Genomic DNA, 17500 nt, shown 5'->3' on the forward strand with positions numbered 1-17500 from the left:
AACCCTACGTAACATTTCAATTTAAAAAAAAAAAAACTTAAAAACATTATCACATGTTTTAACAGATGTTTACGACATACTGTACACACGTCAGACAAACTCTTACGCTTTCTCACCTATGCTAACTAGTACTTCACAGGTGTCAAAGTGGCGGCCCGGGGGCCAAATGTGGCCCGCCGCATCATTTTGTGTGGCCCGGGAAAGTCAATCATGAGTGGCGACTTTCTGTTTTAGGATCAAATTCAAATGAAGAGAATAGATGTATATTCAATTTCCTGATTTTTTTCCCCCTTTTAAATCAATAATTGTCCTTTTTTAATCCATTTTATCTGTTTTTAGTTCAAAAATCATTTTGTAAAACCTAAAAATATATCTAAAAAAAAAGCTAAAATAAACATTGTTTTAGATCTATAAAAAATGGAATATTCAGGGCTTTTAATCCAGTTCTTTTAATCCATTTATGAAAAAAAATATCTTAATATAATATCTAAAATGGTCCGGCCCACGTGAAATCAAGTTGACGTTTAAGCGGCCCGCGAAACAACCCGAGTTTGACACCCTTGTAGTACTTGAACGAAAAATCCTTTTGACGCAAAGTGCAGTCACTTTTGATTCGTGTTGGGACGTGGCCGGCTTCCGTATTTGAAAATCAACAAAATGGGATTGGGACACGCCCCCAAATCAACAACAAGTCAGGCAGAAATGCCACAAAATGGAGGCGACGTGACGTCTCGACCCAGACGGCGTACGTAGCGAGCGCACGGTAGCCCGGTTTTAGGTGTCGTCGGGGCTGGAAATAGGAAGCGGCGGGAGAGGTGGGAGTGACGGGTGAGGCGGGTGTTTTGCGCCTCTCTCGCTCACGTCATCTCGCCGGGAAAAAATAGCCGGCGGTGGCGGGGTAGCTAGCACGCGGCGTGTGGTCGCGTCCAAATATATATACGCTCCCAGATGAATTACACGGCAGTAAAATAATCAACGACGTGAGAAAGTTAAATATATTCGTGGCCGGACGGACGCCGACCATTCGCAGTTGTTTTGGGGAGGCTTTGTTATCAAAATAGAACAAAAACGGTAACAATCGAGGTTTATGTGTTGAAAAGTATGTCTTTTAAGTCAGAGAAAGGGAGGGAGATTTATTGTTATTATACAAGTAACATGAGATTTAAAATATGTTTTTCAAATTTGCTTTTTTTAAAACAGTTTTGGATATTTTTGCAAATGAGAAAAAGACATAAATATGAGTCATAATAACATTGTAGATTTTAATTGAATTATTTATTTAGGCTTTTTTATGTCCGAATATTATTATTATATGATATTTAAAATGGTTTTTTTAAATTTGCTTTTTTAAACAGTTTTGGATATTTTTGCAAATGGGAAAAAACATAAATATGAGTCATAATAACATAGTAGATTTTAATTGAATTATTTATTTAGGCTTTTTTATGTCCGATTATTATATTAGATTTAAAATGTGTTTTTCAAATTTCCTTTTTTTAAACAGTTTTGGATATTTTTGCAAATGAGAAAAAGCCATAAATATGAGTCATAATAACATTGTAGATTTTAATTGAATTATTTATTTAGGCTTTTTTATGTCCTATTATTATTATATTAGATCTAAAATGTGTTTTTCAAATTTGCTTTTTTTAAACAGTTTTGGTTTATTTTTGCAAATGAGAAAAAACCATGAATGAGTCATAATACCATTGTAGATTTTAATTGATTTTTTTATTTAGGCTTTTTTTTTTTTTAAAAAAAGCTATCTAATTTAAAAAGAAGAGAATTATTTCACTTTTGCATTTGAAAAAAAACAAACAAACGCATGACAATATCATTTTCGATAATTTTCCGTATACTTAATTTTCGTGCTGCGGTGTTCGCTCATCTTTCTTTAGCCGACGACCACGACATTAGCATCCAGGAATGCGATAAAAGCCAGATAGCGTGCAACGCTAACCCTGCGCGCCTGCGTCCGTAAATAGCGATCGCTATCTGATCGGCGCTTGGCCCAAACGGGCGACGCGCATGGCCCAAACGGGCGCTCGCTCACTGTCGTCCTTCCCCGCCCGCCCGTCCGTCATTCAACGCGTGTCAAGGAAAGTGGACTTTGCGGCCAAAAGACCGGCCGTGACCGACGACAGTAAAGCTTCGACTTTCTCGGGTATGTCTTTAACAATTACAGGGTAAAAAAAACAGGAACGGAAATGGACCAAGTCTAGATTGATTGGACAATTGACATCTGGAATTTGGAATCACTTTATGCTCATTTTCTGATGTTTTTGGGCCACTTAAGGAAAAATCTGCAAATATTGCCTATTGCTAAGTTTGTTTTTAAATCATAGAGGGCAGCTAGCTGTAAATATAGCGGCGCCTACGCTAATCAAGCGCTCCGTATCTTAGCGTTTGACACTTAACGTCGTTCGCCACTGCCATTGACGGAGATCCATGTACACTTTATTCATTTATGGAAATGATTTAAAATGTCTTCCAACGTATTTTTGTTGTCGTTCACGACTAAATATTTATTTTCTCTCGGTAGCCGACTTATTATTCCATATTTTCCGGAAAAAACAGTACTGCAACTGTTAGCAAACAGTAGCTATTCGAAGTTAACCGTTGTTCTTTTTCCTTCCTCCTTTTTTTTTAATGCAATTTGTGCAAAGAAAGGAGAAGAATTTCTCCATCGTTAAAGTGGCGTCTTGTTAAAGAGCTGGCAGTTTGGACCGGGCGCTAAATGCCAGGTCGCATACTTGGCATTGCAATGTGGTTGAACATTTACCGGACGGGAGCAGAAAAGAAAGGAAAAAAAAAAAGCTAAATGGCGTTGGGTCGCTCCAAAACAATTCTGGGCCAAAATGGTCCGGATTTTGGATCAAACGCGTGGGCTATTTTCAATTGAATTGAATGCTTTTATTGTCATTATACAATTATGAGATTTCATGACTAGCGTTGTCGTCGTCTTACAATCGGTTCTTTTGTTTTGTGCAAATTCAAGCCCATCAAAAGCATTGATTTGGGCTAACGTACGTAAGCACAATCATGTTTGTTTAAAGCCAACTTATTCTCATCAGATTATTCATAAAATAGGTTTCATTCGATAGATAGTATAGCTAACAGTAGGAAATAATATATATTATTTATTAACTTACTTATTACCTATCTATTTATGTCTAAAATGTATTTTTCTGTGTCTGTATTCTCACCCTCTTGCTACCGTGACAACAAAATTTCCCGAATAGGGGATGAATAAAGTCAAGAAAATCCAGTATTGCTTTATCTGTAAGGGCAGGCGAGTGTGAGGGTCTCGGAGGTCCCGAGTGCCGAGTGGTCGCAGGGATGGACCAAGACGCACTCGGAGGATGTGGACAGATTAAGCTCATTAGCCGAGGTATTTATAGGCCCCACAGACTTTTGGCATCCATCTTGCCACTTGAAAATGCGCATTGTCTCAGCAAATCAGAAAACTAGAAAGGCCTTCCAAATAAGGCCGGCCCTCTTTTCTAATGCCTTCCAGGAGTTTTATGGTCAAAACAGCTGCGCCGACTTTCCCACCGTTGGACTTTGGGGACTTGAGATCTCATTGGCCGTTCAAAAATATGCATTGTTTTGAAAGGAATACAATAACAAAAAAGGTTTTACTGATTTATCATCATTGGAAAATAGGATAAATTAATTCTTGTCTGGAGCAAACATGTCCACAACTATTGGAAAACAGAGAATTATGGTATATATCACCTTTATGGATATGCATATTTTCTATCACCTTTATGGATTGGGCGTATTTTCCCACCGGGTCGGCGGCTTTCCCGCTCTTTGGCCCGGGTTCAAACATTCCCAGCCGCTCCACGACGCCGCCGATCCGCCCCCGGGAAAGCCGATCGCGTTTATATGCGGATGGCGACAGCCCGCGACGCCGCCCGCGCCGCCGCCCTCGCCATGGAGCGGCGTCGCCTTCGCACGCTAGATTTACGAGGGACGGCGCAAAGTGGAAGATTGGGTGTCCGGCCGGCACGCCGCTTGATATAGACGCTTGTAAAAGTTTCCCAGCGGATGAAATATTGATATTATATCTCGCCCTCTTGACAGCATTTTATGTCGCGTCTATTTCACAAAAAGTGACACCTCCTCCGGGAATAACTACAAACCAGTCGGTCACCATGACTCTTGTCACGTTGATGAAATGTCCAACACGTACTTCAGAAAAATACTACCATTAAAAAAAAAAAAATGTAAAAAAAAAAATTATCAATGATAGGGTTCTAAAAACTGCAAAAAAAGAACTACAATAAAAAACTGAAAACTGAAAAAAAACAAAAAAAAACTGAGTAATTAAAAAATTGAACATCAAAAATCTGCCCCCCCAAAAACCCAAGAAAACTATTTTAAAAACTATTTTTTTAAAAACAACAATGATCAAATAATTTCGTAAATTCAAATGATGCAAAAATTGATTAAAGAAATAGACGATAAAATGTCCAACACGTACTTCATAAAAATACTACCATTACATTTTTTTTGTACATTTATTTAACTCTTTTAATGCCACTGATCAAAAAAGAACTGCGATAAATTCAAAAACTCTGGAGGAAAAAAAATGTAAAATCTTAAAAACTGCATAGAAAAAAAATTGCAAAAAAAAAAACTGAAGAAAAAAACAAGAAAACTGAGTAATTAAAAAATTGAACATCTAAAATCTGCCCCCCCAAAAAACTCAAGAAAACTATTTTAAAAACAACAACAACAATGATCGCATAAATTCATACATTCAAATATTCAAATGATGCAAAAATAATTCAAATTATACATTGATCCACTTGGGCTAGCCCTAGCATAGCGGCTCAGTCATAGCGCGTGTTCTTTTTTTTCATGCTAGCATAGCATTTTGGCCCCGGTCCGAAAGGTTGGGTTGTCGCTAGTACTCAATCGAGCTCATTTGAACCGCCCCCTCCCTCCCAAACCTCTCTCCCTCCCTCCCGTATGACGTTATCCTGAATTTTTGTCTTGACTGAGGCAGTAAACGCGTCAGCGAGTTTGACAGCGCGCGCGTTAGCCCTTCACTGGCGAGTTATGGCGCTTAGCATTCATGACGGGAATACCGGCCACCCGCCCACCGCGCCACGTAGCCTTTCCCAAAATGAATCCCCGTCCTAAGTCCACCTCTCAACGTGTCGCTGTGGAATTGAGGTCACCATTTTAGTTGGGAAGCTGACATTTTGGCTTGACTTTTAGACTTTTGCTTGCATTGTATACCGGTTAATGTAGACCAGACATGTGGTCAAAACATTTATTTATTTTTATTTATATTTTTAAAAAACAATTATTAAAAAAAAAATCCCACAGAAAAAAAATCAGCAATGTCGTGAAGGCGCGATATTCGAGGGATTACTGTATTTGCCTTTTACTGCGATTGTCTGGCAACCATTTCTTGGTGTGTACCCCACTTTATTTTTAACTCGTTTTCTCTATCTACTCGTATGTTTTTTTTCTAGGATTTTAATTTTAATCCTCCCTATTTAGGATTTTTCATGATTATTATTTTTCTCTGTACTCCAATGTTAAAAAATTATGTAGGTCGAAAAACTATGTATATTATTTATTCATTTTCACTGGGAATCAAATATTAATAAATAATACAAAAATAGCAATATATAATTTTCTTTGTATATCTACTTAAAAAATAGCGTGTTTCATACAAATTACGACACGGTGCTGTATCAAAATAGAATGTTTTTTCCAATTGTTTTTTTTATTTTGGTTGAATTTTTCAGTGATGTCTTCTTCTCTGGTTTCCATACTAATGGCGTCCTTTTGATTTCTCGCCAAGGTGCGCGGCACAGCTCTGAGTCGGAAAGAAGCGCTCTTCGAAATGACTACAGGTGAGCGATGCGTCTTTTTCCTGCATGACGGGAAGCCCCGCCCCTTTACCCCCCCCCAATCGTGGAGTGCTGTTGCGGCTGGCGCTAAATGGGCACGTGCTTTCTTTGTTTGCGTCGGCATTTGGCGCCCGTGGGCGGGCGGGCAGACAGCGGCGGATACGCTGGCAAAAGCGTGGGCGTGTCGCTCAGGCTCTCGCCCGTCAAGAGGGTCCAGAGCTCACCCGATCTGACCTCAGGTACCCAACCGACGCCGGCCTTCCTCGTCTAGTAGTACAGTAATCCCTGGAATATGGCGGTTAATGCAAACCAAACATGGCCGCGATCATTGAAAAATGGCAAAGTAGGGTCACCCCTATTTAAAAATAAATAAATAAAATAAAATACAAATTTCAGTGCTTGCGCTTATGAGTTTCAGCATGGATTTTCACATTTTTATGAACTTTAAAAATATATACAGTGGTACCTCGTGATACAACATGCTTGTGGTACAACGGAAATTTCGAGCGAATTAATTTGTTTTCAATTCATTTCAATGGGAAACGTTCGCTCGAGTTACGAAAAGCTCGACATACGATCTCAGTCCCGGAACGGATTAAGATCGTATGTCAAGGTACCACTGTATATATATATATATATATTTGTAATAATTATTAGCTGAAAAGTAGTAAAGTCGCGATAATCAAGGGATTACTGTATGCCTTTTGCTGCACACGCTGATCCATGTTTTTGGTTGCTTGTTGACTCTCATACGTCCAATCTGATTGGACGTCGTAAATCTGCGCCATGAATAGATGAATCCTAAATTCATAATTATAATATTGTTGATGGATTGATTCCCCGTCAACAGTGTTTTCACCAATTAAAAGCACATAAATTGCAACATTATTGGGCAGATTCATCCTTTGTATACTTGCATTATTTAGCAAAATTGAACAAATTGTCAAATAATCTCATTTATCGCAAAAAGCTTTTACGGCCACCAACGATGTTGTTTGACCGCCGCTGACGCCTGAAGTCCGTTCCGTCAGAACGGGCGGGACTTCCATGGCAGCGTCGACGGCATCCCTCGCTATCATTTAATGTCAAATTGAACTGTGTTTTTGCAGAGAGCGGTTCTCACTCTTCAGACTTGAGTAAGTCCGTCCCATCATCCTTTGCCCCGCCGCCGCTTTCCGACGCCTTCTAACGGAACCCGACCGCAGATCCTTGGCGCTGCGGCAGCGCCGGCGACGGCCTCAGGAACGGCAACGGCGACGGCATCGGCTGCTCGCTGACCGCCAAAGGCTTTCGCAGCGTCAGGCCCAATCTTCAGGACAGAAAGTCGCAGGTAAAAAAAAAATCATCCTTCTTTACATTTTATTCACGTCATCCGTTTTTTAATTTATTTTTTATGGCACGTCAGGATAACAATCCCCTCCCCTCGCCCCCCTCACGAAGCGATAGTTTCCATTTCACGCTCGCCGAGGCTAACCCGTCCCCCCCGAGCCCCGCCACGTCGCTAACGTTCTCCCGCGAGCTAAAAGATCCTTTGGCGTTTAGCGGCACTAACCCACGCCCCGAACACGCTTTGGCTAAGGCGCTAACCCGCCAGCGTAAGATTTCTTGCCTGTCGATGACCCCCGTCACCGTCCCGGACCCGCCCGAGCACCTTAACGCGGACGGCGACGTTGGCACCCCGCCCCCTTCTCCGACCCCGCCTCCTCAGCCTTCCCCGAGGACCTCCTCGCTGTCGGTCAAATCGCTCCCGAAAGATCCGGAGATTGTCCCGGCTCTGCCTCCGCCGGGTTTGGATTGGCCGCAGAAGCCGAAGGCTCCACCGGCGGTCCCTCCCCGACCTTCTCCCGCTGAGCTCTTGGTACAAGAAACGAACGTCGTCTTGGTGGCAGTAAGGTGGAGGAAAGAGCAAATCTGCAGGAGCAGGACTGCCATTATAACCATTATATATATATATATATATATATATATATATATATATATATATATATATATATATATATATATATATATATATATATATATATATATACATATATATATATATATATATATATATATATATATATATATATAGACATATATATATATATATATATATATATATATATAGACATATATATATATATATATATATATATATATATATAGACATATATATATATATATATATATATATATATATATATATATAGACATATATATATATATATATATATATATATATATATATATATATATATATATAGTCCAAAAAAATCACACCACGTCGTATTGGACCACCAATCAGCTTCAAAATGGTCCTAACGTAGTTGGCCAATTGGCTCCCCCTAGCATCTGTCAATGAGTAAAGCATGCAAGACAATTGGAAATAGCAACATAGACAACGCAATTTCTTCTAGTCGCCGAGCAATCCATTTGAAGCGGGAGGATTGGCAGCAAATCAACACAAAATAGCTCAATAATCGATTTTTTTTTGCTTTTAAACATTTTTTTGCGCTTTTTCTGTTCTGTTTTTTATGCCTTTTGAAGTTATTTTGAATGATTTATCTGCAAATTATTGTTTTTCCAATGAAACCAATCCGTTCATTTTTCTGCCAATCCTCCCACTTGGAATGAATTGACCCTCTGCTGCTAACCATGGCAACTAATGAATTTGTTTGTCGTCAAATACACGGCAGTCTTAAACGCACAATTCGCTAGCCACAAACATGAGTAGATCATTAGATATCTTCATATTTGAGCAAAACAAATTGATGCCACTGGGCTGCTTCCGTTTACACTGGACAGCTTTAGTTTGCAGCACTACTTGATACATTTAACATTTATGGCGGGTCACCATCAAATTATGATCTTGCAGAATATTAACACTTTTATTGCTCTTCCCATTGCCATTTTGATGCCACCAACATGTAAACTAAGTCATACTATATTTTTTCATGTGAGCAGCTTTTCACACACTTATGTATGATTGCGTGTGTATGTTTGTGTGTCACTTAATAGAATTGGGAAAAAAAACAACTCTTCTCGCTAGACATCCAATCCTTTTGGAGCGGGAGGGTTGGCATTGAATGAATGAATGTTCATTTGCTGTCGGCATTGTTGGGCAGGGCGTCCAATCGCCGGTTGTACTCCCAAGAGTCCCTGGTTTCTTTCTTAGTATAGTCGCTAACAGCCCCGCGTATCGGCTCATTACTAATTCCATCCTTCCAACGCCCGGCGACTCACGCTTGGCCGCTAACGAGCATCGCGACTAAGCCCTGTCCCGTTTCCAGGGCGCCGCGTCCCTCAAGCCGCTGTCGCCGGCCTCCCCGCCCGCCTCCCCGGCCACCGCGTCGGCGCTGAGCCGCTGCTCGTGGTCCACGGTGGGCGCGCTGGACGAGCTGCGGATGTGCGGCCTGGACTCGCCCGGCGCCTCGCCCGGCGCCTCGCCCACGCCGTCGCCCACCCTCAGCCACGTGTCCGTCTTCGCCGCCAGCGAGGCGCTAACCACAGCCGCCGTCACTAACGTAAATATTAAAAAGAAGATCGGTCTGCTCATTGGCTGTGCTTTTTTCCTTCTTTTTTTTTTTAAACCATTTACAGGGCAAGTGACTATTTTTAGTCTTTAAAAAAAATACAGGTGCCATTTTAGTTAGTCATTGTAAATTAAGAAAGTAATGTATTAAGATAAAAATACTAAAATAACTTATTTTAATACATTTATATTTATATATATATATATATATATATATATATATATATATATATATATATATATATATATATATATTCTAATTGTTTTTTTTTATTGATAAAGTATTTTCCTTCCAAGAGTTGAATATTCAGTTTATATTTAATATATACTAATTGTTTTTTTAAATTGATAAAGTATTTTCCATCCAAGAGTTGAATATTCAGTTTATATTTAATATATTCTAATTGTTTTTTTTAATTGATAACGTATATCCATCCAAAAGTTGAATATTCAGTTTATATTTATATTTTTTTCTTATTTAAATAAAGAGAGAAATATGGGAAAAGGAATTATTCCATTTTAGGTTTTAAATAAAGTCATGATCAGTACAAAAATATATATAATTTATAATAAAACTAAATCTTCCTTAAGAAAAGCTGACCTGGCCATCACAGATTGAAATATTTGAAAATATTTGATCATATTTTCTCTGGAGTTGACAGTTCTCGACGTCCAATTGGGAGAGGTTTGTTAATTTGCCCCTCCCAGCCTAAATCGATTGGACGTCGAGCGCCCTCATTGGCCGACAATAAGTTAAAGAAATGCCCTATGAATGGTTAATGTGGCACTCACCTTTCTGCTTCCTTCTTTCATTGTGTTGCCTTTGCACTTTGCACTTGCTTTTTCAATGTGATGCTTCAACGCATCACTTTGTGCTTCAAATTGAAAAGCAAAACAAGTTAAGTTAACATCTCATGCTAATTTACTAGATGTCCCTAAATAGAGTTGATATTGATTGCCATGCACAATTTGGCCAACACAACACCCAATTTCCGCTGAGCCGCTACCGCTACGCTAATGCGATGCTATATGCCGTCACACTACTACCACCATTCGTCGATTGTCTTAGCCCCGCCCACCGAACGGCAGTAACGCACGCGAGACAACTTAAAATAGCAACATATTTCATACGTATTTCTTCCCATAACAATAATAACTCTTTCTGTTACATTACCGTCATATATAATCTGCGGTAACCTCAGTCTTAGTCTGCAGAAGGTTCCCACCTTGTGGACTTCCTGTGTTTGGCTCCATTTTTTTTTACCTAGGTCTACAATGTCTTGTGTGTCTTTTGTCTGTCTTGCTACTGCAACCAAGACATTTCCCCAATACGGGATGAAATTAAGTTCTAATCTAATCAATGAGGTGATCGCTGGCGGGTTTTGCGTGGTTTCTTGTTTTGTTTATTTTTTGTCCGTTTTTCACAGCTTCAATGTTTTCTGGGTTTTGACATTTTAACCCATTTGCCCCGTTTTTGCAGTTTAAGTACTTTGGTTTTGTTGCTTGGTTTAAAAAAAACTCTTAACTACTACCTACTCCTTTTGAACATCATTATTTGATAGGAGATTATTTCCATATCACACAGCAGGTGACACAAGTTTGCCCTTTGTGTGTGTGTGTGTGTGTGCTCAGGCAAATTAAAAAGTGCCCGTTTCCCGTTTAGCATAACAACGGCCTTGCCTGGTTGTGGCGTCGAGTTAAGGAAATTCTGAGCGCATTTCCAGAGAAATCCAGGCTTTCACTGCCAATTCTCGCGTCGCATCCACCACAATAGTCGTTATGTGCTGACGTATTTAGCGCTCTCGACCGTCAGGGACCGCTAACCCAGCGTCTTTTGTCTTTTGTCGTCGTCTGGGCCGCGAGAGCTTCCCCCCGAGGAGCCTTCCTTGGCGTCCACGCCATCCCACGTCGTCGTAACTGAGCTCACGGAAGAGAGAGAGTTTGTCTGTCTGTCCACTTTTTAATAGAGCGTCCTTTCTGACACAATGGAGTCATCCCAATAGTGTTTTTGCTGATGATGATGTTTTCCCGTTTGCGGCAGGGCCAGGTGCTCTCTCAGGCCATGAACGGGGGCGCCGGCCACGCCCACAGGCCCTTCTCGCCGCCATCTTACCCGCCGCCGCCGCCCACTTCGCTCCGCAGCGGAGGCCTCAGGCAGAGTCGGAGCTCAGGTGAGTCTTTCACATTTGGATTAGGCACAAAAAAGATTGTAAAATTGGTCGCCGGTCTTTTGGTCGCTTGTCTTTTGGCCGCCCGGAAGGTTATTGATTTGATCCTAAAACAGAAAGTCGGCACTCATGATTGACTTTCCCGGGCCGCACAAAATGATGCGGCGGGCCAGATTGGGCCCCCGGGCTGCCACTTTGACACGTGGTCTAGAAGAATGCAGTCCTAAGAAGTCCAAAGATACCGTAAAGAACCTTCAAAATCCCAAACCCGCGGTAGAGGAGACGGCTAGCGAGTTTCGAGACAATATCTTAACGAATGACAGAGGATTAGGACTTCATAGATGGTGTTCACGAGAAGAACAACAACACCTCAGGAGTGATTTGATGGTAAAAAAAAAAAAAAAACGATCTGCTCCTTTTCTCTGTTTTAGAAGGCAGAGAGGCCTTCGCCAGAGAGTCGGCGAACTACGGCGTCAGCACGGTGCCCATCGCCCGGTTTTCAGAAGAGGAAACCAAGGTGTCCATCATCAAGGCCCCCCACTACCAAGGCATCGGACCCGTGGACGAGTCGGGCATTCCCATTGCCATCCGCACGGTGAGCCTTCCTTTCTTTTATGTTCTTTTTAAAAGATTCTTATTAGCAATGAAAGCCGAAATACAATAGGATATAAAATTAAAGGTAACAAAAATTAAAGTAGATATCATTGGGACTAAAAGTATATTTCAAATCACATGTGTCAAAGTGGCGGCCCGGGGGCCAAATCTGGCCCGCCGTATCCTTTTGTGTGGTCCGGGAAAGTCAATGATGAGTACCGACTTTATGTTTTAGGATTAAATTCAAATGAAGAGTATGGATGTGTATTACATTTCCTGATTTTCCCCCTTTTAAATCAATAATTATGATTTTTAATCCATTTTTCTGTGTTTTTAGTTCAAAAATCATTTGGTAAAATCTCAAAATAGATCAAAAAAGCTCAAATAAACATTGTTTTAGATCTATAAAAAACGGAATATTCAGGTTTTTTAATCCAGTTCTTTTAATCAATTTATTTAAAAAAATATCTAAATATGATATCTAAAATGGTCCGGCCCACGTGAAATGGAGTTGACGTTAACGCGGTCCGCGAATCAACCTGATTCTGACACCCCTGTTTTAAATGATAAAAGAAATAAGACATGATGCACATCATTTAGAACAGCTATGATTATATTCAAAATATTTTGTATTTTATTTCAAAAAATGCTAAATAATCACTTCATTTAATACTTCACAGTCACCTATAGAGCCAGCTCTTAGTGATGTGTTGGAAATTTTTGGGTAAAAAATCTTGCTGTGGAGGAGGAGCTTGGTGTTGGAATTTTTTTTAGCCTAAATTTATTAATTACATTAATTTATTTTAATGAAATATATTTGTGTAGTGAGAATTTGGGGAGGATTGAGCTGAAAATTCTAGACGGCTGTAAGTTGGAATTTGGCCCAAAACATGTATTTATTTATTTATTTTGGTGTATTTGAATGGCAAACCAGGTCTTAATGGGCAAGAGTTAGATGAGGAATAACAAGGCCAAGCGTCCCATTGTGGGATGACAAACATTTTTGCGGCCTCTCGCTTTGGTCGCCGTGGAGAGAGAGAGAGAGAGAGAGAGAGAAGTGGTCATTGTCGTGGACTTCTTTTCTTCCCTTTTTACTCAGACGCTGCCGCATAAAGATGCCGTTAACTCGTTGGCTGCCGTCGCTGTCCAATTCACTTTGCTCTTTGTTATTTTTGGAGCTAAGACACGGACAATTGGAATCTGGGTGTCCTTGTGGGCTAAAAAAAAACTTTTAATGCGCCACCTGCGAGTTTGGGCGAGTAAATGACTCATTTCTGTTGATAAACTGGGGAAAATTGAGAAAACTTTAAAGTTAAACTGCAAAAAAATAAAATAAACCAGAAGAAAATGCCCAAAACTGCCAATATGAAAAACCTAAATGAGTTTGTCACTAGTAGAAGTCCAATTTATTTGAAGTGGGACAGTGGCACAGTATTGATAAACATTCATTTCCTGCTCCTTTTTTTGCTTTTTGTGGTCTACTTTTTTTTAACTTTTATTTATTTTTTTAGCATTGAACATTAATAATAAAAAAAACAATGTAATTGCAAAAACACGCCCACTAATTTTTGGGAACCACTAAGAAAACCAACCAGAACCAATCAAAACAAATGAATAAACTACAGTTAATCCCTCAATTATCGCGGCTTCACGACATCACAATTTTTTGGGGTCAATTTTTTTTTTTTTTTTGTAAGTTCATAAAAATATGAAAATCCACCCTGAAACCCGCAAGCGGAAGCCACTCCCCCATTTTTTAACTACTTTGCGGTTTTTCCTTTATCGCGACCATGTCTGGTCTACATTAACCGCGATAATCGAGGGATTACCGTATTCAGTATTCCACTTGTTTTTCCAATTTTTTTGAACTCATCGTCCACTTGAACCGACACCAGCTAACAATTTTTCTTGGTTTCCTCTTTTCCTAGACGGTGGATCGTCCCAAGGATTGGTACAAGACCATGTTCAAACAGATCCACAAGGTCCACAAAGCAGGTAGGTGCGCCCAAAAAAAAAAAAAAAAAAACCAAGTGGACTTGCCCCGAATTCCTTCCTCCGGCTCATTAGACCACGCGTTAATAAGAGCGGGAAGGGCGGCCCAATTCCCCAGCCCGAGCCGGCCGGCCGGCACAGGGCTCCTTTGTTGGCGCCCCCGTTGCGTAATGGCCTCCATTGTGCTGAAATACGACCAGGGAGTCGAACCGGCCCAAGGACGGGAAAAGGCCACGGCCAATTCATTAGGGGTGGGCGGGTCAGTTTCAAATGGATCCGAGTCGTTTCAATTGAAGGCCACAGCCTCAAAAGACCTTTCGTCGGCGGCCATGTTGGTAAGGGACGTGTTTGGAAACCGGGCATTGACCTTCAAATCAAGTCATAACCCAAATGCTATTTATTGATGACAAATAACGATCATTAAGTGAGTTTAATTGGCAGCAAAATAATATAAAAAATTATTTTATCAATGTATCGATTCAGTATCTGCCACGGACAATGTTCCTTTGCTGCCGACCGTCCCACTTCCAACGGATTGGACGTCTAAAAATCGAGTTTCTGTTTCTTTAAAACACAGATGTCAAAGTGGCGGCCCGGGGGCCAAATCTGGCCCGCCGCATCATTTTGTGCGGCCCGAGAAAGTAAATGATGAGTGCCGAATTTCTGTTTTAGGATCAAATTAAAATGATAGATATAGATATATAGGTATATTACATTTCCTGATGTTCCCCCTTTTAAATCAATCATTGTAATTTTTTAATCCATTTTATCTGTGTTTTTAGTTCTAAGTGCATTTTGTAAGATCTAAAAATAAATATATAGATATTTTCCGTTTTCCACTTCAATATTGAACATAATTAAAAAATATGTTTTGTTTCCATTTGAAATGAAAAACATGATTAAAAGAAATTTTCCATTACTAAGAAAAAAAGCTCAAATAAACATTGCTTTAGATCTATAAAAACAGACTATTTAGGACTTTTGATCCAGTTCTTTTAATCCAATTTTTTTTAAAAATCTAAATATTATATCTAAAATGGTCCGGCCCACATGAAATGGCGTTGACGTTAATGCGGCCCGCGAACCAACCCGAGTTTGTCACCCCTACTTTAAAACATGAGCTGATTGGCTGTTTTTATTGTCGTTTTTTCTTCTTCTTCATTTTGTACATTCCCTTAACGTCATTTTCTTTTCAGACGACGACTATTCGGACACGTACAGCGCCACGTACGCCGTCGTCAACGCCGGTAAGTTACGCTTTCCGACGACCACGACGACAAGCGCCTGGCTTACTGACGCGTGTTTGACAGACGACTACGACGCCGCCTTGGCCCACCCGGCGCCGCGTACCCACACGTACCGGCCGCTGGCCAAGAGCCCGTCGCCCTCGCCATCGCCCGTGCCACCGCCCCCGTTGCCCGCGCCATCCTTGCTACAGCTGAGAGCCCGAGACAGCGAACGGGACACGCCCGATATGTGAGGGAATTTATTGATTACATTTTTGCTGTTATGTCATTTAGGTATTCTCTGCTAGCTCACGTAAATTTGAAAGAACAATATTGTATTAGCCCCGCAATTGGCCGGCCACCAAGCCGCTCTGGCACCCCCGGCGACCCTAAGCAGTATGGAAAAACGAATGAATATCGGCTTCGCTCTCCTGTAATTGGCCAACTTTCTTCTCAGAGTACAAAAATCTGAAAATGCTAGTATTTTTGTCCTTTTGCTAATAAGAAAGTAAAATTTAAATCAAAAAAAAAAAAAATCATTTTAACAAGCTTATCTATAGTTTTGCCTTTTTTAGCTCATTCAATACTAAAGACGTATCGACAATATTGTTTACGTATGTTGTTCAACTAAACTAAATAATGAACAAGAGTAGAAAAAAAATTCACAGGGAAAGATAATTTTTCTGGGTTTTTTTAAGTTCTGTTTTAAATAAATAAAAACGAAGAAAAATAATTTTAAAAAATGAGGATGGAAGACAAAAAAAAAACTTTAAAAAATAATACAAAAAACAACCCAAGAAAATTAATTTCATTGAAAAACAGAGCTTTCAAAAAATAATTCATTCAAAAAACAACCCCAAAAATAAATTAATTTGAAAAACGGCGAGGCTTTTTATTTATTTTGAAGATGAATGCAATAAGCTTCCGTACATTTATCGTTACAACACAATATTCAGTGGCGCTTGAAAGAAAAGGGGTGTATTGTGACGTAATTACAAAAAAAGATATTTATAGATATTGTTTGAATAATTAAAAAACAAATAAGAGATTAATTTGCAGGCAATACAATTTTCAAGAGGCTCAACAAGTGAATATACTATTCAAGTTATTGTAGTCATAAGGTTTTTATTTTTCTTCCCCTGCAGGAACGAATGGGGTCCACCCGACAGGAAAGTGGACACGCGAAAGTACCGCGCCGAACCCCGCAGTATCTTTGAGTACGAGCCGGGGAAGTCGTCCATTCTAGAGCGCGAAAGACCCGTAAGTATTTCACACTTTGGTTAGTAAACACTCTTTTTCTGTTGGGAAACCGTTCACTCGGAAATCTTCGCCATGGCGTCCGTTTTCATTCACATTTTGCTTCCCGAAACGCGGAGTTTTGACGACGTCTCTTCACGTTTGTTTTTTTGTTTGTTTTTCTCTCTCTCTCTCTTTTTCTTGCCACTGTCACGTTTTTTTTGTTTTGTTTTCAGAGCTATGATGACATAGATTTAGAGAACGAGCCTTGGTATAAGTTCTTTTCCGAGCTGGAGTTTGGCCGTCCGGTAAGTTAGCTGCCGCCGGTGCAGCTAGCTAGTCTGTTTTCCCGCGTGCGTGCGTGCGTACGTAGTCGCTTGTGTTTGCGTGTGAGCACGAGTAGAGCGGCCGGCCGGGCATTAGGGCCGCCACAAAAGCGGGACTCCATTCCCCATTCCCCGCCGCCATTGACGGTGGTAGACGTCCCATCCGTTTTGGAATTTTTCAAGGAATCGGCAGCAACCCAAAAAATAGCATTGAGAGAAAAAATGCAGACAACTACCAACAAAATATACATAAAAATTTAAATAGTCTTGTTTTTTTTTTCAAATTATTTTAAAAAGGCTACCTACCCATTTTAAAATTCAAGTTAATTAATCAAATATAGCCTTCATATATTTTTTTATTATTTGTTATATTTATTTTTAAATCCATTTTAAAAAATTAATTAAAAAGGGAATTATTCTTTTTTTTTTTTTGCTTTCTTGAAATACAAATTGTAAAAAAATAAATCCTAATCTAATTTTTAAAATTAAATAAAAATCTCTTGGAAATGTTAAGAATATCTGCTGCTTGTAGATTTTTTTGTTATTATTATTATTATTTAAAAAAAAA

At 39.9% G+C, this 17500-nt stretch overlaps 1 protein-coding gene across 9 annotated transcripts in view; it reads left to right on the plus strand.

The window, feature by feature from the left end:
• The window catches only part of LOC144077036 (sorbin and SH3 domain-containing protein 2-like), a 49659-nt gene that overhangs the window by 19643 nt on the left and 12516 nt on the right, over positions 1 to 17500 (plus strand). For 4 of the 9 annotated variants that reach the window (XM_077604466.1, XM_077604468.1, XM_077604467.1 and 1 more), the window contains 12 exons: positions 5828 to 5879; positions 6026 to 6115; positions 6986 to 7012; positions 7082 to 7206; positions 9149 to 9382; positions 11432 to 11561; positions 11990 to 12153; positions 14081 to 14147; positions 15341 to 15391; positions 15455 to 15620; positions 16516 to 16630; positions 16843 to 16914. In XM_077604466.1, coding sequence (XP_077460592.1) covers positions 5870 to 5879; positions 6026 to 6115; positions 6986 to 7012; positions 7082 to 7206; positions 9149 to 9382; positions 11432 to 11561; positions 11990 to 12153; positions 14081 to 14147; positions 15341 to 15391; positions 15455 to 15620; positions 16516 to 16630; positions 16843 to 16914 — 1251 coding nt within the window. In that variant the 5' untranslated portion in view covers positions 5828 to 5869. Of the gene's footprint in view, positions 1 to 5827; positions 5880 to 6025; positions 6116 to 6985; positions 7013 to 7081; positions 7207 to 9148; positions 9383 to 10778; positions 11338 to 11431; positions 11562 to 11989; positions 12154 to 14080; positions 14148 to 15340; positions 15392 to 15454; positions 15621 to 16515; positions 16631 to 16842; positions 16915 to 17500 lie in introns of those variants that run through there. The other 5 variants (XM_077604470.1, XM_077604471.1, XM_077604474.1 and 2 more) reach the window with 4 other exon arrangements.

Source organism: Stigmatopora argus, chromosome 7 (genome assembly GCF_051989625.1).
Source record: "Stigmatopora argus isolate UIUO_Sarg chromosome 7, RoL_Sarg_1.0, whole genome shotgun sequence".
Taxonomy (NCBI): Eukaryota; Metazoa; Chordata; class Actinopteri; order Syngnathiformes; family Syngnathidae; genus Stigmatopora; species Stigmatopora argus.